The sequence below is a fragment of the Tinamus guttatus genome, unplaced genomic scaffold, assembly GCF_059628265.1.
Source record: "Tinamus guttatus ecotype Peru unplaced genomic scaffold, ASM5962826v1 Tinamus_guttatus_pri_ptg000048l, whole genome shotgun sequence".
Lineage (NCBI taxonomy): Eukaryota > Metazoa > Chordata > Aves > Tinamiformes > Tinamidae > Tinamus > Tinamus guttatus.
The window spans coordinates 12,034,768-12,056,346 of NW_028288582.1; the positions used below are offsets into that span (position 1 = coordinate 12,034,768).

General features: G+C 41.4%; 2 protein-coding genes across 2 annotated transcripts in view; both read left to right on the forward strand.

Moving 5' to 3' along the window:
• The window catches only part of ITPK1 (inositol-tetrakisphosphate 1-kinase), a 461,734-nt gene that overhangs the window by 60,775 nt on the left and 379,380 nt on the right, over positions 1 to 21,579 (forward strand). The window lies entirely within an intron of this gene.
• Positions 1 to 21,579, forward strand: part of PRIMA1 (proline rich membrane anchor 1) — a 50,732-nt gene that overhangs the window by 23,182 nt on the left and 5,971 nt on the right. Inside the window, exon 3 of the mRNA XM_088539695.1 lies at positions 5,493 to 5,622. Within this exon, the coding sequence (XP_088395821.1) occupies positions 5,493 to 5,622 (130 nt within the window). The remainder of the gene's footprint in view (positions 1 to 5,492; positions 5,623 to 21,579) is intronic.

A 21,579-nucleotide genomic window follows, 5' to 3' on the forward strand; every position in this document is an offset into this window, starting at 1 on the left:
AATGACTATATGGATGAGTGTTCTTCTCCCTGTTTTACAAATGGACATGTCAATGTACAGACAAGTTATGTGAATGAATCAAAGTTCACATAATATATTCAAAAGTGGAAGATGAGGCTAAAACCCCCAAAGGCTGCCTTAGCCAGCAGACCTATGGGTCTCTCTAAAATATCGCATATATATATGTGTGATACCCATGCAGATTGGCAGTAACACCTAGTTTGTCTGCATCCACAGCTCCTTTTAACTTCCAGGGCTAACAAAACCCTTCAGGCTCTTGGAATACAAACCTGACTTTCAAAATAAAATTCAACCTTACTTTCAAGTACTTACAAGTGCATTAATTAAAAGTGTATGGGTGATCTGGACAGCCTTAGAATAGGAAAGTGCTTCAGGCATAAGGATGGCAGAACCTAGCCTGTTGTGAGTACACCATATTAAAAACATGCAACTGTCTCATAAAGATGATTACGCCAGCACTCTTGACCTTTCTGCAAGAACAAAAATAAAAGCAAGAGGAAAAACAACAATCAGTTTTGATTTATCTTAAAAGCTTTCTTCCTTTTTCAGGCATGGAGTTATTGTTGATGAAAAGAGGTGAGAGGGGTCACTGTCATCCTTCTACATCATTCTACATCTACACACACCATTTTTTTGGGTCTGGTCCAGTAAACAGACTGACATGGACCTTCTCTGGAGACACCTTCCTGGGACTCCGGTCAGAGCTTGGATCCCTGTCTCTGTGTCTGTTTTCTGACACAGGCTTGTGGTTTGTTTTACTGCGTTGGTGATGGGCAAGAGGCTGGACAGGCAAGGACCGAGTGACCTCCTGAGCTTTCCTCCTCTGGCATCGATTGCCGCTCTGGACAGTCGTTCAGCAGCCCAAATGCAGCCCAGCATCATCACAGTAAACAGCAACATGTTGTAAGAGCACTTACTCTCTCCGGAGCTACTTGTAGATCTTGCTTCCTAACATGTTGGCATTCCCACATGAAGCAATTAGCCTTCAGTCAGTAGTGAATAACAACCCTAACCTAAATAAATAACAGCAGTATTAGATTTCCAAAGTCTAAGCTTTATAAAGTACAGATATGATGACTAAAGATAATCTAACCTAAGGATTCCTTGTCCCATTTCTATATTCTGCTACAGACAGTACAAGTATGTGACATTTTTATAACATACATAAAACAAATGATGATCCAGAAGATACTGTTAAAAATGCTTCATCACTGTTTTATGGCTTTTTATTTTTAGCAGCTCAGGATAATTTTGAGAACAATCCACTCTGAGATTCACTATGAAATTAGAGTCTTTGTGATCTTGCGGAAACTTTCTTTTCAGTGTTACAACCTCTATTTTTGTGCCTGGACATTCAGGGAAGGCCTCTGTAGTTGAGCTAATCTTTCCTGGTATGCACATTTCTGGCTAAATCCAAGTGACTACAGATACCTGCTAACATTAGAGAGAGTTGGAGCTGTGGTTTGAAATATGTCCTCATGCTGAGTTTAGACAAATAAAGAGTGTGAGATTTGCATGGTACTTACATAGTTTGTAGGATGCCTTTGCCTTAAGTGCAATATTTCATGAATTTGTTTTCAATAAGTTTTATCCAGCCTCCCACTCACTATAGGTCTAAACAGGGTCTGTTGATTTTATTAACCTTTGTGCTGTTCTGAATAGGTGAAGGTACTGGCACTCTAAGAAAAATCTTACTGATATTCGTACTTCATAAATTTTATGCCCACTAAAAAAAAGGCATTGTGCTTACATGAACTTGCCAGGGACAGAGCATTTCCTTCAGTTAATTTTTAAGTCCCATTTCTGTGGCTGAATTTTAACATCTTTTAGGAAAAGTAAGCAAATGGTATATCTTGAGCTAAGTTTTTCAGTGAAATACTCCACCAGGTTATCTCCTTCAAGGGATACTTACCCTTAGAGATAATAATTTCCTTATTTCTAACCTAAATATCCCAGTTCTAGGCATTATGTCCTCTTACACTCATAAACATCTGGTAGAACGAGAGGCAGGTAAATAGGGAGGGGGAGAGGATCGATGGCTCTAGCTGGGACTGGAAAAACGTCTCCAGAATTTGTACTGCTGTTGCTGACGCCACATGCTGATGCCTCTTCACTTCCCTGGCTGTGGTGGTCCATGGACAGGACCACACTTGCAGGCACTGGTCTCCATGCCATGTGCAAGATTACTGCAGCAGCAATAATCTGGGGAGAGAAGGCAGGAGCCTCGTTGGGGCCTCCTTTGGCCTTCCTGAGTCATTAGCAATCACTGCTGGTAGCCATGGCCTTGTATTTACTCTTTGGTCATTTACATGTGTTCTCTCAGCAGGGATGTTTACAGAAAGATTTAGAGAAAAAACAGGTACTAGCTTTTCATTTATTTCATGTGTAGTATTATAGTGTCATAACTTCAATATCAAGCGGAATTAAGTCGAGCATCATCCTGAAGTTTAAGGTTATTACGCCAGCATTAATACCAAATCAGTAATTTCCTCAGAAAATAGCTGTGAGTTTGACAAGGCATGTTTTCCTAAATGTATGCTCATTTGTATAAGTTACCTTCTTTTAGTATGTTATTAATTGAATGGTATCTTCACTATTTTGTCAAGATTTCTGTCAGGACGACAAGCCACAGTTGCTCATCTCACCCTGCTTATCTGTTTTAAAATATCATACTTCCCTAACACTTTACACCCAATGGTTTGTGTACTGCGCGAGGAGGACAGTTGCTGTCCACAGGTGATGATTAGGGTTATAGAGGACAGATTTTGTACCCATCTGAAATCAAGGATGGATTGATATTGATGTGCCTATAAAGAAACCGATTTCAACATGCAGAACGACATTCTGGGGCTTAAAAGCAAAAGCACAATTTGCACTGGGTGATAATCACTTCCTCTGCTTGGCTGATACTGAGATTAATGAAGAGTAGACAGCAATGAGTCAAATCACCTCCTGTCCAGAGATGGCCCCGCACTGAGCAGCTGAAGTCATTTGCATGGGACCAGCGCTAGATGCCCTTGACACAAACACAGTGGCCAGGCTGGCACCTCTCAGCTCTTGTTTACTCCAAGGTGAATAAGCAGGGACTCCCTATGGCCAGTACTGCCCTCCCCTCCCCTCCCCTCTCATAAGATATACTTTGGGTGGTTTATGATGGATTTGAAAAAGGTGGTATGAAGGAGGCAACCATGCCTAGCCCCAGGCTCTCTGCCATCCAAGAGGGCCAGGGAACATGCTGCCTTGGCTTCCCATCAGCACAAGGGATCAAAGACAGTCCTGCTCTCCCTCAGAAAGCAGCTGTGAGGAGAAATGTGCCACAGGCATAGAAACACCGTGGTAATGAAGGCCAGGGGCTGCATGATTGAGAAAGGCAGCAGATAGCACCACACCCAGGAGCTTGTAAAAAAAAGGGTGGCCATATAAAAGGAAAATGAATACCTAGCACTGTAATAAAGAATTAGAAATAGAAAAGATTTTTTAAAGTTATAGAAACCCACTAGCCACAAAATATTCTTTGATAGTACTCAGCAAGATTTCCTGTTTCTTTTTAAGTGTCTGGGTCAGGTCAGTGGGGAAAGGAATCAAACCAGGTAAGTTAATGGTTTTCTCCAAGTTAGCAATTGTTGTTTTAGTGTCACTAATAACTAAATACGGGATTGCTGTTAGCAGTAATAGTATTCTATCCCACATTTTTCTTGTCTTTTTCCATATAAAAATGATATGATAAACTGTTAAGAAGCCTGTGTCACATACAAGATGCGACACGTCTTGTGTTCTACTCTTTTTCTGACATTCATCACCTTCATTTGTTGTGTCAAGGAACAAACCAGTATCATCATCTCAACTTAGTATAGGACTAGTTTGGTTGAAACTGCTTTGCAGAAAGAGCAGAAAGTGGTCAGGATGTTCTCGACAGTCCCATTTTGTAAGATCTCATCTAATTTTGTGTGGCACCTGATGACGCATGTGCTTTGATTTCATTGGAACTCTGTGTTTGTTGGGGCGCCACCAGAAACACTGAGTTGGCCCCGATGCTGTACACTTCTTCACGCAAAGTTTGTCATCTTTGAAACATTCTCTGTTTTGTAATGCTATAAAATAGCAATGTTGAAATCATTGAGAAAATATTTTTTAAAAATAAGGCCTATTACAACACACTGCCTAATAAAAACAGACTGCAGTAATAAAGTAAAAAAATCAGTTGCTGAGATGGACTGGGAGTGAGTGGATTCATTGCCAGAAAAGGAGCCAGGAATCATTAGCTCTTCAAGTAACTTAATTTTTCAACTTATTTTTTTCTCTTCCATATCTTTGCAATTTTGAACTTTGCAGTTTTACCCAACAGAATATGTATGTTTCTCATTCTTAATACCAAAAATAGGAGGAATGAAGGAAGTCAGCTCACAGCAAATGATGTAGGTGTGATGACATATTTTAACTTGTTCAACTGTTTGCGATGTGTATAATAAGAAAGGTGTACGAGATCAAATGACTACAGTCAAAAAGTGTGGGGTTTTTTTGCTATTCTGTCCTCTCATCTGGACTCAACTGGAGTCAGAGATCTAGACACACTCATTGACTGATTAGACTCCATATATGGAGACATGCATTCTCATGAAGGTTATCGGGTTGTATACACTAAATTCAGGAGTCTCTTCCTCCTCTGCAATACACTGGTTCTGCTCATGGTATTGCCTGTTGCCCAGTAAATATGTCCCCTCAAGGAATGGGAGAAGGAATATGCACCTGAAGGAAAAGATTTGAACTAAATGGTCCCAGATTACTTTGACCCAAACTAGTTTCCTCTGAGTGATACTTACAGACAGAACTCTAGCCTTCTATTAAATAAGAAAAAAATAATAATCACCTGTATTTTCAAGAGCAACATATCTCTTTACTGTTGGAAATACAATTCAAAGATAGTGTAATGGAGAAGAATCTTGCCAGCTTTAGTCCTCTAAAAGCAATTAATACATGTAATAAAACTCCTGCACTTTTAAAATGAATTCCCCTTCCTTGATCCAAGGTTAAGGTGATTGCGGCTACAAACCTGATGGGTAGGCATTGCTGCTTCTTCCCAGTACACTTCCCCTAATGTGGGTTGAAAGCCTGCACTTGTCAGCATGACCTCTCTCTAAAAGCGAAGTTGATGCAGCAGGAGAAGGCAATCAGGGAGGGAAGAGTGCTTTCCTGCAGGTATCAGAGCTCAGCGTTTTCCCTCGCTCTGAGCAGCAGGCTGCAAACAACAGTGCCACAGGAACGTGGTTGTCTGGGGACCATGACAATCATCTAGTACCAAACAGAGGAGAGTTGATTGCCTGGAAAAAAAAATGCTCCTAAACGTGAAATAACCTCTTTGCATATATCTGTGGCTCTGGGATAGTGCTATCACATTGGGTGACTGAAGTGTATCTGATTATAAACTGCTTGTTTGGGAGAACTCATGTATGTTTTCCACATTCTTTTTACAGCTCCCAAGTCTACCTTTTGCCCCACGGAGGAGACCTGGTGGCCAGGCCTGGTTATTACCATTGCAGTATGCTGCGCCACACTAGTGTTCCTCTTTGTAGTTGTCATCATTTGCTACAAAGCCATAAAAAGGTAAGACTACAGGTCCTTTACAGTGCTTAGGGCAATACAATCCTTCAAAGGCTTACCTCAGACTTGGCTGATGTCTTGTTTTTGTTTAAAGGCATCCTAAAGGCAAAATGCATACTATGCACATCCTATAGTCAATGTGTGTTTTCATTGGAGAGTCACTTAATGTTCCTTTTCTTGCCTGTGTAAAGGATGATGTTCAATGCACAGCCATGGGACAGAGGATGAGAAAAACTAGAAATGGGACAGAGCCACAATATTCAGATTAAAATGAACTTCTCCACAGATAAAGTACTGCAAGAGTGCCGAGAAATGTTGATAGGTTTGGTTTGACTCAGTAAAACAGGAAACACTTTCCAACCCAGTTACAGACTTGTGTGCAGGGGTGACAGTATTCAGAATTCATACATGATGGATGTGAAATTTCTGGCCCAGGTCCACCACTAATTACAGTTTTTCAAATTAATGAAAATCCTTTCAACCCAAACTCTAGGGTAATCCGTGCAATTCTGGGGGGAGACTCTAACTCTAACTCATTCTCAGATCATAATGATCATAATGACAAAATCAAGCCGTTTCTTTTCATTTAAAAGCTATATGAAGAATGCTTACTCTGAGAAGTAACCATTTCAGCTCTCTACAACTGTGCTTGCTCATGTATCACTGTCTTTAGGATGTATGTGCTAGTATAAGCCTCGGGGAGTTAGAAATATCGATTTCAGTTACCTAGAAAAATGTAACAACAGGATCATTGCTTTGTCTAAATAATATTTCAATTCTCTAGAAAAAAAAGTCAAAACTGGAAATTTCTATATGAAGGCTTAAACTGTGAATCTGGAGTGGTGATCTGGAAAAGAAAATATCATGTGAGAGTTGTAGTTGGGATGGAGGGAGTTTCTTTTCTCATCTATGGGCTTATGTATAGCCCCAGGGACACCCAGGAATTTTATGGAGTTGCCACAGGTACACCCTGAGAATCATGGGCATGAGCTGTGGTGCAGCTGGGTGGCCCAGTCCAAGCAGAGCAGTATTCAATCCAACAGCTTTTATGAGATAATGCAATGATGTCTGAGTCACAATTTGGATTAATTTATGGGTTTTTTTTTCAGCTTTGAGTTTTTTTGTTTTGAGGGGGATAGGGGTAGGGGAGAAACAGAAAGTACTTTTCACAAAAAAAAAAAACATGTATATATATATACACACACACACATATAGATATATTTCCACAAAAAACAAATGCACGATTTTTGAATAGCCTTAGCAGAAATATCACAATGTAACCATTGCACATGCTTTGTGGTTGTCCAAAAACTTACTCAGGATATGAATAGTATATATCCAAGAGCATCAAAAAGGGATAATTCAGACAAAATGACAGAGATCTGTAACTAATTTCTCATTAAATTTACATAAGTATCTATTCTGCTTCTGGTTCACTAAAATGAATGCTTGTTAGTTTTGAGGAATTGTAAAGCTTTCACTCTAGCAGTGGAACTTTCAAAAAGAATCAATTATGACTGAAAGTCCATTTGGATTGCTGATCTCATGCAAAATTGCTACCTGTATTTCCTAAGCTGACCTCAGCTTTTCATAGGAGATTGGTCCAATTCCATGTAGAAAGTTGAATATGATTCAAAAACAATTATTGCATTTGTCTGCCTATTGTCAAGCTGTGACTGATTTCTGCCAAGGCTGCAAAATAGGCCAATGAGAGCAATAGTTCTCCAGGGCAACTTGTGCCTAGCAAAGAGTATTTTTTCAGATCTTGTGTCTGATGCTGATAGATGGGAAGTACAGAAAATAAATTTAAACAGATAAATGTAGAGCTGCTTTGAGAAGTCTGTGGGAGTTCACATAACAAAAAGCTCTTGTATTTCATATCAGTGAAGTATAATACAGATACTTGAGGAAGACACCCATTATTTGTCAACAATGTGAATATCAACATACAAGTCAGCAGCTGAAATGGTATTAGGCTCAGAGAAGTGAAAATTCCTTTTGCATCTTGTTGACATTCACACTGCTGCCAAATGTTAAGCTGAAAACTGCTCAGAGCTAGAATGGATGGATATGAAAGAAAATCTTATTATTTTTTGCAGAGTAACTAGAGCATTTCTTTTCATCAATGAGTCCTCTCTAAAACATCATTGTTAAGTGGATGCCCTAAAGTGCTTGGCAGTATTCCTCAATATTTCAGGTCCCTTGATATGTTCTAAAGGATATCTATTGATGAACCCCGGGAAATAAGATACTTCACAAGAGATAAATCTCTGCCTTTGACACAGAGTATTATCATGCATTGTTGAGCTGAATAGATATGGATAGTCTGAGAAATCCTTCACTGTATTTCTTGCTGAGAGTTAGGCTTGTCTAGAGAAAGAGCAGGGAATTGATCTAGGCGAAGCCAAGTTTCATTCCAGTGTGTTCCTTGTCTGTGGGGAAAATTCCCCGGGAAAATTCCCCCAGGCTGGGAAATTTCATTCTCCCTTGGCCTCTCTCACACCTGTGCCTACCTGCGCAACTCTCCAGTCCTTCTTCCAGGCTCTGGTTCTCTGTGTCTCTCCTCTCATTGCAGCATCTCCAAGAAATCTGGCTCCCAGGTCAAGGGCGGCAAGTTATCTCCTTTATAACACACCCAAAGTCTTTCCACTGAGCCATTCCAGATGTCACCCGCTTGTCCCCTATCCCATGGTTGGAGGTTCCTCAGGTTGCAAACATGGTGTGGCACAACCCTCTTGTGTCCTCTAACGAACGGCATGCACTACTTGCCTTGATGTAGAAACCAGAACCAGCCTTGCCCAGGCCCCGCTTCTTTCTTCTGCTCTGGGTGAGGGCCAGGAGGACACCAATGTCATTTTGCCCCACAGCACCAGGTGTGCAGAGGACAAACCTAAAGGCACGGCTCTGTGAGTGATGCAGGGAGCGGTGACAACCCTGTCACATGCAGAGCACACTTACGCAGAGGCAGTCACTGCTCTGCTCTCATCTCCGTCCCTTACTCCATTTGGAGCACATCTGAAGGTTTCTAGAGGGAGCAGAGCCTTTATTCCCTGTCGCTGAGACAGAGGAATGACGGGAGCAGCAGAGTACATGGAAGAAAGGGCTGTTCACAATGATCAGCACAAACTGACCCCAGGAGCCCCTTTTCCCTCAGTTTCCTCCCCTACGAAACAGATTTAAAGCCACTCACCTGCATCTCAGGATATCATTAAGACTCCATCACTTGTTGAGCAATGTAAATATGAATTATTTACATTGCAGGAATTATTATCCAAACACACATTCTGTAAAACCTTGCACAAGAGTGTCATCCTCCAGACTTTCTAGACGCGATTTTTTTTGCTGCTTTCTGGAGGAGCAAGGGAAGGAGATCCATGTCATCACATTTGGAAACCCTCATTCTGACAGGTGCCCGTGGGTGCAGTAAAACTGTGTAGTGCCAGTAAGTGTAAAAACTGGCTTGCCTGTAGCAGATGGCTCATATTGTGTTTGGTGCAATAGGAACAACATTTAAAACTTCTCGCCAGCCCATTAGCTAAAAAAAGATAGGTGAAAATAAAAATATCAAGAGCATACTAAACATCATTTCCTTTTAAGGTATATCAACGGGTAAAAGATGTGCTATAGTCCAATCTGAATTAAACTATAGCACAGAGGTATATGGCATATATCTCGCAATGACAAATCCACAAGTATTACAGGAGGCTATTGCAAAGAACCTTATCACAATAATTTGATTTCACAGTTTGTTAGTCTTCCAAATGAAGGGGGTTTTATAGTCTGAACATCAATGATATCCATATCCTGTTTGCTTAAAGCATTTGGATTGCCTTAATTAGCTGTGTATGCACTGAAGGGCTGCTAAAGAGTGAAATAACGGCAGTTGTCTGGTTCTAGAGTGTAGAAAGAGTTAAAAGATTTAGCAGGAAGGTGCAGGCAGAGATTTATTTGCACAGAGGTTGGATCTGTTGTATTAATCCCTCACTTTTATAAGAATCAAATTTAAAGTAGAAATAAAAAGAAGAAAAATCCTATTGTGCTTAAGTTAAAATCTCATTTACTGTTTTCAAAGAGCCAGGCCTGATCAAACTCTCTCATGACTGCTTATCTATAGCAGGAAGAGAGGGGAGTTACTGTCCTCAAAGTATCATCACTCAACTGTATTTTTATTGAATCCGCATGAAAACCATCTCCTGATGTTTTTTGTTTGTTTTCCTCTGTAAAAGCTAAAACTTCAGCATATCACCAGGTTTGGGCACTAATGCTTTTTGTCAAAAACACAACCTAGTGGACTGATGCTTCCATGTGTAAAGTAATTACTAGAACCAAAGTAGTCTGCTGTTATCATCATCTCCATGAGAAATATTCAAGTTCCACCAGCACAAAACGATCATAACAAACCCTGTAATGCATTCCGGTGCTTTTCAATCCAAATAGCAAAATGTGTCAGCCAGCACTGTCAATCAGTGCTGTCAGACAGGTGAAACACTCAGGAAAATACATAAGGAACAGTTTTTCCAAGGATCTTAAAGCCACCTCTAAACTTAGTGCATGCACTGCAGGAGTTGTTAGCATTAGATGCCATGTGGCTGGCATGCCAGGGCTGGCGCACCAGCTGCAGCACTGTGTTCTTGCATAAATCAAGGCCTGGAAGAGATCACACATCATGTTATCTTGTGCTGCAGCACGGTTATATGCATGGTGATAACACCCTCAGTAGAAAAGATGCTGTACGTACCGAAGTGCCTTGAGAAACTATCAGTTATTTTCTCATCTTGGTGGCAGAGGAAAAATTTCTCTTTCTAAAAATGTGAATTTTCCCATAGGAAATGCTTCCATGGCACATTAGTAAGGATTGGTCAAATGTGTGGCACTTCTTTGTGTCAACAGCAAACACCATCTGTGACACCTTTCACTTGAGGACTTCTAGGACAGGCATAATGACTAGGTAACACTCAGATCCATAATAAGCAGTGGGAGATTTATGCTCATTTTTCATATCAGAAAAGTGATCCCACAGCCAGCAATTCTGTAACAAATAGAATGTCTGAATGAGCAAAAGAATAACCTTTTCAAAACCTAGAATACTTTCAGGTATTTCTCTAGGATTTCTCTCTCTTTCCGCAAAGATCTGCTATTCTTCCTCTTTGCCCAGAGGACTGTAGCCAAAATGTAAAAGCAGATTGTCCAAGAACAGCTCATAACTTAGCAGAGAGAGGAAGAAGCTGGATCATTTCAGTATTACATGGTTTGTGGACTAGACTCAGGGAAGTGAACTGTGAATGTAAGCAGCATTAAGAGACCTTCAGCTAGTGAAAATCAGTGTAGCTTCAAAAGAAAAAAAATCATTGGTGCATTAGTCAGTTTAATCACCTCTGGAAGTAGCTGTCTCTTAATTTTTGCTCAAGATCCCTTACAATTTAAGCACCTCAATCACAGTAAGACAGTAAGAATGAAAGAAAGTGGGGAGTAAACACAGTAAAGAGGATTAACAATATTGTTTGGTAAATAAACATCTGAGACAGGGAGGAGAGGAATCTGTATTATGTAATCCTATTTCTATAGCTCAGTGGCACATCAGACTCTCTCAGTGAGGGGTATAGGATATTTACATAAAGAGGGAAAAGGGGTGCCCAGTCTTGGATTCTTGTATAAAATTGAGCAACTAAAGTCGTCTCCCAAACTGCAAAGGTGGTAGTAAAGTTGCTGAGCACCCAAGTCTCCATGCCAGCTGCTGCTCGAGGTACAGAGGCTGGTAGGAGGTGCCTGGGATGGTTTTCCAACATCTGAAGGACCTATGTGAAATACCTCCAGCACATCTGAGGTGACCTGAGCCCATTTTGCCTAGCTATGCCATTCCTTGGCTCTGCAGGATTTTAGATAGAATCGGTAACTCTCCTCAGCTGTATATCAAAAGGTTTGCTGAGAAGGAGCCTGCTTGCTCAGTTGGCAAGGAAAGGCTGATGATGGCTGTGTTTCACATGATGTACCTTTTGCTCATTATTCTAACTGTGCCAAGGCACAACAAATTTGTATGTGTCCCCACAGCCTGTGAGAAAGGTGCTATAAATACCTACATATTCACTTCCTTAAATAGCTACTGAGTTCACCTTCAAATAATTTTTAAGTAGAAGAAAACATTGCATTGAAGTAAAAAGGAAGGTCACATGTAAGATGTCTTGAAATTCATTGCTCGAGTGTTTTCTAGGGTACTCAGCATTACTGTCTGATTTATTGCTTCCATATATTGCAAGGTCTAGTTTCAGTAGCAGGAGCACAGTTTGGAAGTTGATTTTCACTAAAAAAAAAAAAATGAAGCAGAGTGCCTGCAAGGGAAAACACTGGTATTTTTTTGACAAAAAGCAGGAAGGAGGACTGTGATGAGACACTGTGCATGGAAGAATGCAGACCCAGGGATGCATCCCATTCAGCAGGTCAGAGGCCTGCTGTTTCTCCCCATGGCGTTCTGTTGCACCCGTTCATCCAAAGAACAGGAATTACACCTCTGTGTGACCATGGCACTGAGGCCATGCACAGCCTAGTCTGGCATCACTATTAGCTGCAAAAACACAATGCTTTACAGCTTCAAAGCACTTTATAATAACCTAGAGACCACTGCCATAGCTGGACTGATGTCCACAACATGGTTTCATGACACTGTATGTATGAAGTCAAATGTCCTGTGTTTTTTCCAGGGCCCTAACTACCTGGCAATGAATGTGCGTGCAAAGATAAAACAGAACAGTGGCCTAGATGTACTTAATTGCTTTAAAGTGAATATGACACACAGGTCAAGATGATTTGGAGCTGCTAACCTCTCTTTTATTCTCCCTGAAATATTAGCAGGGTTTGCACAAAAAATGGTGCTTTAATTCTCAGCAGATGTTTGGAAAGTCCATAACTATCCAGTAGATAAAACAGGAGAGGTGTTTGGAAACCCGGGGAAAAGCTTCTGGGTGATTCCCTTTTCTACTGGCTCCACATTGATGTTTATCTGCATACAGGCTACTGAGCATCCTCAGCCAGGCACTCTGCATCTGCTGATGAGAGCCCGCGGTCCCCATGAGCTGCTCACCCTAACCCTGTGACTTTACTCCCAATCTGGGAATGTCATTTGCAGATGATCCTCCAATCACAAATCAAGTACTTCAAGCAGCCAAGCTTCCTTGCTGCACAAGGTCCCCTGTTTCGACTTATGAAGTGAGTTGTTGTTAGGTTTGTTGTGTTCTTTCAAAGCTTTCACTGCCTATTGAAGTAAATGTAATCCTGATTGATGGAAACTGAGAACGAGTAAAAGGAAAATAGTAGATCAGCTATTGCTCCAAACAGCCCTAACATCTGGATATTAGTTGGACAATGATTTCCAGGGCTATATGTGCAAGATAAACTGTCGAACAGCTTCTAAACCTTGAATCAGGCACACTGGGGCTGCCAGAGCCCTCTGTATCTAGCCTGCCGTTTTAGTAGCATCACTGCGGATATTCTAAAAGATGGTATAGTCCCATATTTTTTGATGCATCAAGATGAAAGGTGGTTGAACTAATTTTGAATTAGACAAGAGAGTAGAGGCAAATAGTATGGCTACCACTTGTTAGCCATCTCGTTGCGGACTGATGGATAAGGGGTGTAAAGTCCCTCACCCTGAGCGATGGCTGCCCTGCCACCCTGGCAGGTTTGTGGGCAGGTTTGCCTGGCTGTTCCTGCACACTGCATGCTCTGCAGTAAGCGGAAGGCTCTGCTCTCCAGGGCTGTCAGTCCAGGTTTTTTATAAGCACCACATCTTTGCATAGCTATTACAAGGGACGATTCCTCCTCTGTTTGTCTCCTTTAAATTATATCAAAGTCACATTCCACTAGGGAAAAAGCTTGCTGTCATAAGTGGATAAAATATCACATTATTTCCTCACAATCAGGAACCTTAGAAGCCTGATGGATGTTTTTACCTCTATCATTAAACAAATACCCCAGTGTTTCACAGAATACTCTTATAAATTGCTTTCATTTATTCCCTCCTAGTTTGTAATGTATTCACAAAGAGGCTAGCAGAAGTCTGTACAGTATTACAGACAATCCTATGATCAATTAACTTTTCATTGCTAGTGAAAATGAACCTGCAGTTTTTCTTTGTTTTCTTCTTCCAGTGAGGATGCTATGTTGAAATGGCAGAACTTGGGTAATAAATTACAGCATTCCACAGTTATTGTCTCAGTGCAACCCTGTAAAGATCAGGAATGGGTTTTATAGACTCATCCCAGAGTATAATCCTCATGCTACTCTGATTCTATTGGCTTCAGTGGAGTTATTCCTGATTTATCCAAGCAGAACTAGAAGACAAAGGCTGATACTAAAGCTTTGAAATCAACAGGGCAATTGCCAACTTGAGCAAATTTACTGTGAGTTGCTTTATTGAATGATCTTTTTCTTTAAGTTCTAACTTGTGATGTAATCTGAATTAACATCAATTTTGAGTTTGAAATTAGCTTTTAGACTACTCATCTGTTCTCTTCGCCTATGAGTCTAAAAACAGACTTTAAATTCAAGAGTTCTGCATATTCAAAACTCCATAAGGCAAAGAAATAGTTTTATCTGTTAGAAATTCATTTAATTTTTAAGTCAATCTTACTTTTTGCAAGTTGATGTGATAGCACTTGTGACTGACTCGACTGGTGAAAATCCACAGCTGTGGCTCAGAGAGTTTGTAGGGACATTGAAAGAAAGCTTTTAACATGATTATCTGTGATATCTAATCTTAGGGTTGCTTTTGTTATGGCCTGCAAGAATCCACCAGTAGCACCACTGGGACACCTGGAACACTCTCTCTTATGTCTCAGAGGAAAGAGTACTCGTTGTGTTAGAGCAGCAGGGAGATCAGTTACTCCAACTTTGTATCATCTAGAAATTGCCTTTGCATAAAGTGAACCCCACAGCAACCTTTTTGTTATTCCATCGAGGTGTTCCGGTGCATCTGGAAATGGTGGAAATTTCCAGAAACATGGGAAAAATCAGTTCAGCTTGATTTCTCCAGTGGCTAAACATTGCAGCTCCCAGTGTATGTGGATGACACAGTAGATTTGAAGAAGCTTGAAAAACCTGAAAATTAGAACAAGAAAGCCAGAAGAGTATGGACCTGATTCCTCTCCATTCCCCTGCTTTTCTTTCGAAATAGGTTTACTGACTTTACCCGTGACCCATTTAGTTACCCCTAACCACACTTAAGAGGGCATCGGTGCCAGATCACCACAGCTGTTTGATGAAAGGCTCCAAGAGAAGCCAGGAATGGTGGACTTCCACAAGTCCAGTGATTTCCACCCTCACCCGGGCAGCTCTGCTGGGCTCAGGGTCTTTACACAGCGCTGTGGGTTAAAGCTCAAGGAATTGCAGACACTGAGATAGGGTGCATTACAACCCACACAGAGAATCTCAGCCAGATGTAAACAGGCATCTAATCCCTGTAGCATTATTCACCCCTGTAATTTATGTGCATTAGCTTCACACCTTTATCTAATTAGTCACAGCTTGGTGCGCAAACAAGCTGTCAGCTTATACATGTTTTGCTGAAACAAAAAGGTCTTGATAAAGGCTCTGGAGTCTTGTCCACACCAACAGACATCGGGATATTGGGGATCTGAGCTCCCCAGTACAAGAAAAACATGGACATACTGGAACAAAAGATGATAAAGGGACTGGAGCATCTCTCAAGCAAGGAGAGGCTGAAAGAGCTGGGACTGCTCAGCCTGGAAAAGACAAGTTGCAGACAGGATCTTGCCAATGTTTAAAAATATCTGATGAAACAGTATAAAGAGAACACCCTCTTTTCAGTGTCCCCAGGACAAGAGGCAATGAGCACAAACTGAAAGACAAGAAATTCCACTCGAACACAGGAAATCACTTCTCCACTATGAGGGTGGTTGAACATTGGAACAGGCTGCCCAGAGAAGTTGTAGAGTCTCCATACCTGGGGATATTCAGAACCCAACTGGACATAGTCCTAGGCAACCTGCTAGTTGACCCTGCTTGAGTAGGGAGGCTGGACTAGATGACCCCCAGAGGTCCCTCCCAACCCCAACCATGCTGTGCCTCTGCGCTCCATGCTGCTCAGAGGGAAGGTCACACTATAAGTCTTGCCACCTTGCTACAATCTTTGTTGCCACTCAGCCATGGGGCCCAGGGCAGAAAGTGTGCAGGGAAGATTTGTGCCATGCAGAGCAACTTTCTTGGTCACAGCACAGCTCTTCTTACAGTTTCTTGGAGCCACCCTCCAAACCCTTGAAGCGTTGCTACAGCCACATGTGTGGATGCATGGTCTCATTTCTGCTGCTTCTGTCCTTCCCTCCCTGCCCCGCAAGTACTTACTGCTAAATATCTGTAATGCTCCCAGGTTGCTAAGCAGCACATAGCTCCTGGCTCGGGAGAGAGCCTTGACGAGAAGGCAAGATGCACAGCAGGTCAGCGTGGGCAGAGCTGGGGGTGGGCAAAGCCAGCATCTGCTAGTGGTGGTCCTGCTTGGCCACCTGCTTACCTCGCTTTTACTTGGCCATCCCTCCATCAGTGTGCGTGTGGTACCCCCATGAGTACTGTAAGGCCAGAGAACAAGACTATTTTCTCTGACTCAAAAGAGTTCTTTGCTAAATAGCCATCTCAGGGGTATTTGTGGTTATCAGCAGTCCTAATAGTATCACAGCATCCATACCCCAAGCTAACCAGGTGATGGAGTAAAGCGCTAACAGAAAGAAGTGAAGAGTCTGATCGCAACTATATGCAAGCCAGAAAACTGTCAAGAATGGGAAAATAGTGTCGTTCCTCATTTTGTCCTTCACCATAAACCAACCATGTGAAGATGCTTCAGGTGAGGAAATGGTGGAATTCCTTCTTTGGTGTCTGCTTTTTGAGTTGCATGGAATGTTATGGAAGTGTGTAACACTCCCAAACAACAGAAGCTGCAGGCTAAACCAGCTTTCCCGTTGAGTTGCTCTGAACCTTGTGGAGCCCTGTGTACTTCTTCTGAGTGTGGAGTCTGGCTGAATTCAAGACCTTCCTTAGCAATTGTCCTTAGTTACAGCTGGCTAAGCTCAGTTCCCAAACTGCACAAAACCCAATCTGTGTGTAGACATCCAAGGTGTGCAGGACTTGCTGGTTGCTCTGTCCTTTGTACGGACTTGCCCAGTCTCATGCCTGGATTATGGGGAGGTTGGGACCACTATGTGTTGTCCATACTACACTCTGCACTGCCTTACATGGGTTGCATCCATCCTGCAAAGAGCAGGATCTGCCTCTGCAAGTTTTACTTGGTTGCTGGTGAAATTTATAACTTATTCCTTAGAACCCAGTAGTGTTACACCAGCTGGTAGCGGCAACAGATTGCCTCAAATGTAAAATGATCGACATAGTTGCAAAGGCCAGTTTATCTTACAAATTTTGGTTTTGTTTTCTGTTCCTTACATTAATTTGTGATGCAGAAAGATTTTTTTCTAAAAGAGATTTTTGTAAAAAAAGATATATATATTTTTGTAAAAGAGCTATCTATAAGGGAAAATGTGCAGAGAGTTATGGTGCAGAGAAACCAGCCATTCGTATTTAAACAGGACCCTTGCTCATGATGGATCATGTCCATCATTCAAGCTGTTGCCTACATCTGCAAGGGATCAAAGAGCAAGGCAGTTTCTGCATGCAGAAAACCAGATGAGCACAAAGCAGCATAAAAGATCAACTTTGACAGATGAGAAGCCCAGTGCATGGATGGCAATATCTATGACCATAAGCCCAGCTAAGTAACAGTTTGTAAATATCTTTCAGTAGCCCCACTGTAGCTTAGCAGAAAGAGTTAGGTAGTTCTTAGACATTGTTCCATTTACATGTTCAGATGTCTTTTCTTCATAAAGCGAGCAATGCATTCATTAGTATTGATAGGGCTAGGTGTTTGAAAAGCATCTTTCTCCAGATTTTTTAATGAATGCTTGTTAAGCACTTTGAAGATAGAACGTACTGAATGGTGATAGCTGTAGTTCCATCTGTTCCAGAAGGACTGGATAATGTTATGGGATTAAGAGGAAAAAGATCTTAGTTTTAGCTTTCATTCATATTTTTGTTTTACTGTTCCAAAGAGTGACAGAAAAACAAAGAGCATTTGCTGCCTTCATGCCAGCACCAGTGACAATATGTATGTCTCAGTTTTGTGCTGGTTACAGAGAGCACTCACAGAAGTGTGCAAAAGTGAAGAACTAAACATGCATATACATTCAACTTTGGGGCACAAAAAGGGGGTCAGCATTATTTTTTTCCATCCCTGCACACATTCCATGACTTTGATTTTTAGTGAGACACCAGCAGCCTACTGCAGCAATGTATCCAGTCTGTGCTGCTTTTTCTGGAGGACATTCATAGGTGGGTTCCGTGAAATGTTACTCTCTTCCCCTCTCTGAGCTTCATGAAATGGAGCTTCCAAGCAGGAAGGGGTCCTGCCTTCATTACTGAGCTGTTACATATTCCCAGCTGTCACTCAGACTCAGGTATAGTTGAGCAAATTGCTATGTCTCAGATATGATCTTAGGTTCTGCCTTGATCACTGAGAATCAACCCCAGTGAAACTATGGCTGTATTTCAACTTTGGTGAAATTATTTCTCACACAAGAGTGGTTGTTTCTGCTCCCTGAAGCAGTCCATTTTTCTCGTTTGAACCTTCAAGTTGACAGCATAGACAGCTTACTAATATGAGACTATAACAAATCCCTTGATCACCCTGTCTGACCCCTGATGTGACATTTGATCCCTTTCATAAATATATCAACCTTCTTGAAACTGCACGACTTTCCTACTCAACCTGTTCCCTCCTCCATGAACCAATATTTTTCTGAGAATGATTAACCTTGTTCCCATCTCCAGACTAAATTTGCCCATGTCCAGTTGTTTCCTGAACAGCCCTTTTCCTTTTCTGGTGTTCCTTGAGACCAATCTCATCTCCTCTTTTTCTTCATCACACTAAATAATTCAACCTCTTTTATTCTCTTAAACACACACACACACAAAAAGGACAGAAATTCGAGGTAGCTTCTGTCTTTAAATTACGGACTACTTAGGGTAGATACTGCCTCATGCAATAGAGCCATCTCTGTCTCTAGGCATTATACACTGCTTGGCAGAGCATTGTGTGCCAGGAACCAAGCTCCACACATTTATCTATATTCTTTGCAGCAGGGCAGGCCATGGAGGAGAGGGGGTCCACCTGGCTCATCAGAAGCCACCCTGTTCCCACTGGCACTGTGGCCACTTGACATGATCTGCCAGGCACAGTCGTGACCGTCTTCTGCAGCAGCTGAAGATCCAACTTTATTCTCTGCCATGCTTCAGAGACTGTCAAAGTTTGCGCCTGTGTTAGGCCAAATGAAAAACATGGATCAGCTCCAGACTCAAAGACTCTTTGGTGGCCCTGAGATCAGGATCCCATGGCAGAATTGGGAGAATTAGCCCAATTTAGTACCCAACTAATCCATCACATCAACTTTCCTTCCAAGGATGCAACTGTCACCCCTCATCTTTCAAAGACCTGATGGATGACACTGTGGGTTCAGGAATTCAGAGTTTCCCCCCTGTGGACCTGTTTCAGTTTTGTTAGCAGAAGGGTATATTCATTGCAGACACATTACCAATTAGATTCATTCACTGCTGTTTCCTCAGCAGAGAATGGCAAGCCCTTTCTTTGACTGGCTTTTCGCCAGGCCAAAAGGCCAGGAAATGAGCTCATTTTTTACATTAGGCCCATTAATTTTTTTACCTTTTGTCATCAAAATGTATGAAAGATGTGTTCTGCACTGAAAATACCTGATGAGTAACATCAGTATCATATTCCTCCAGTCAATAAAACCTTTCAAAGATTATTATAGGAAGTGCAAAGACTGGGTTGTGACATGCAGGGTTACTGAAAGTATTTTTATCAATTACAGTGGTTAATAAGCCAGTTTTATAATAATAAAGCTGCCTCCCTTCTGTAAGATTGGTTTTATATAGGGGATAAGTAAGGAGCATAATTATGAAATTAGTTTAATTGAAGGCCTAGTAGGAAATGTGATTGCATTATCTTAGTCTCTCAGGCACAGATCTTGCTTTGTTACATTGGAATAAATCCTGCTAAAGTCCACGAAAGTTCGTGGAATTACTCTGACTTTGCACTGCTGAAAGTAAACGAAAACTAAACTCCACTTTTTCAGTTTCACATATGGCTTGGCAATCTATTGCAATTACTTGCAATTTGAACAGGCCAAATCTTCTCTTCAGATATACCCAAAGTGTTTTCAGCAGGCTGGGGTAGATGCAGAGGGGGATCTGTCCATCACATCTTGCACTCTGAGCACACAAGCGCAGGAAACCTGCAAATGCTGATGAACGGCTGCAACGCGGCTCTGTGCAGAATATTGCATCCCCTGAGAGAAGCACTCAGCAAAGGCTCGATCGTCAATCTGTGCACAGTGAGGGGCATCTGATTATCACAGGGAAGTGAGAAACACCCCAAAATGGAAGTCGCCCACATGCTGCAGAACCTGCTCAATATATTCCACAAATTGGTCAGCTAAAAATGGCACTGAGGGAGAACCGAGTTAGCAGAAAATCGCAGGCTTGAAAACAATCCTGTGAACAAGGCTGGCTTCAGCCTGAATAGAAACAACTCTACTTAGGAGATGATATCCTGAGGCTAGATCAAAGCCTATTGAAATGTGAGATGAAACAGGACTTGCAGGGCTCTGAGACTTGCCCATTTTTTTGTAATGATTCTAACACATGCGCTTGTGCAAATCTCCTTCTCTTCTCTGCCTATGAGAAACAGAGAAGGTCTGAAGATGTTAAAACTGTGCTGCCATCCTCTTGGAAAGCTGATTTACCATCCACCATGGAAAATTGATTGGTTAAGACTGAAGTATTCAACAGGACCTAGGGAAAAAGTAGTCATTTCATGATTCAGGGGAGGCACCAAGTTTTTTTGATAAAAAGCAAAGGGGCAATGCAGCTGAAGCAAAGAAACCTCCATAAAAAGTTTAGAACAGAAAGTAATCTAGTGTACAAATTGCTTTCAAACTGTGCAGGTAATAATATCTGTTATCCTGCTCTTCCAAACTATTTCTAGTTTGGAAGAATAAGTCAAAAAGGTCACATAGTGATATAATAAATACTGGGGCAAGACTGTTCATCTTTGAGATGTAGGTTTATCTAACTTACTAGACTGCAAACAGAGTAATAAGGAATACATGTAAAAGCCTTAGAAGATTCAGAATATTGAATGCTGATCTTCAATAAGTGGTTGAATACTAGTGAGTATGGAGTTGAAATATCTCCAGATGGAGCTACTTTTTATTATAATTGTAAACCATGTGTTTTCTATGTGGGAGGTAGTTGAGCCAGTAACCTCTTCCTACGAGTAATGGATAGTACACTGCCCGTTTTCTGGACAGATTGATACATATGGCTGTTAACTAATTTAGCTGAGAAAAATTAAGGTTTCAAAGAATTTACATCCTTAGTGTTTCTCTTTTAATTTCTATCTTTACATTTTCAAACAAAAAGTACCCACTGTGAGACAGTCAAAAGGAAAATTCAGAATGTAACTCTGTTTCCATGAACTTGAAAAATATTTCCAGAGAAATTTCCCTCCCTTTGATTTTTAAATGTGAGTCTGTGTGCACAGGCTGTAGTGCCAGACTAGCCAGCTAAGGTTGGTCCCTGGGCAGGGTTTGCACTGAGAGACTGCACACAAAGTTCAAAGGCTGTGTCCTAGAATGTCTCAAAGTATTGTTTGATGAACACCCACAATACAGAGATGTAAATATTCTCCTTTCATTTTCTTTATACTTGTATAAGCATCCAGGTCACAGAGAGAAATGATCCACTAACATCACCATAAACGATCCATTGTAACACCATTGAATGGCATTACAACCTGCATTTTTCCATTCCTATCCTCTATGTGCTAAATAA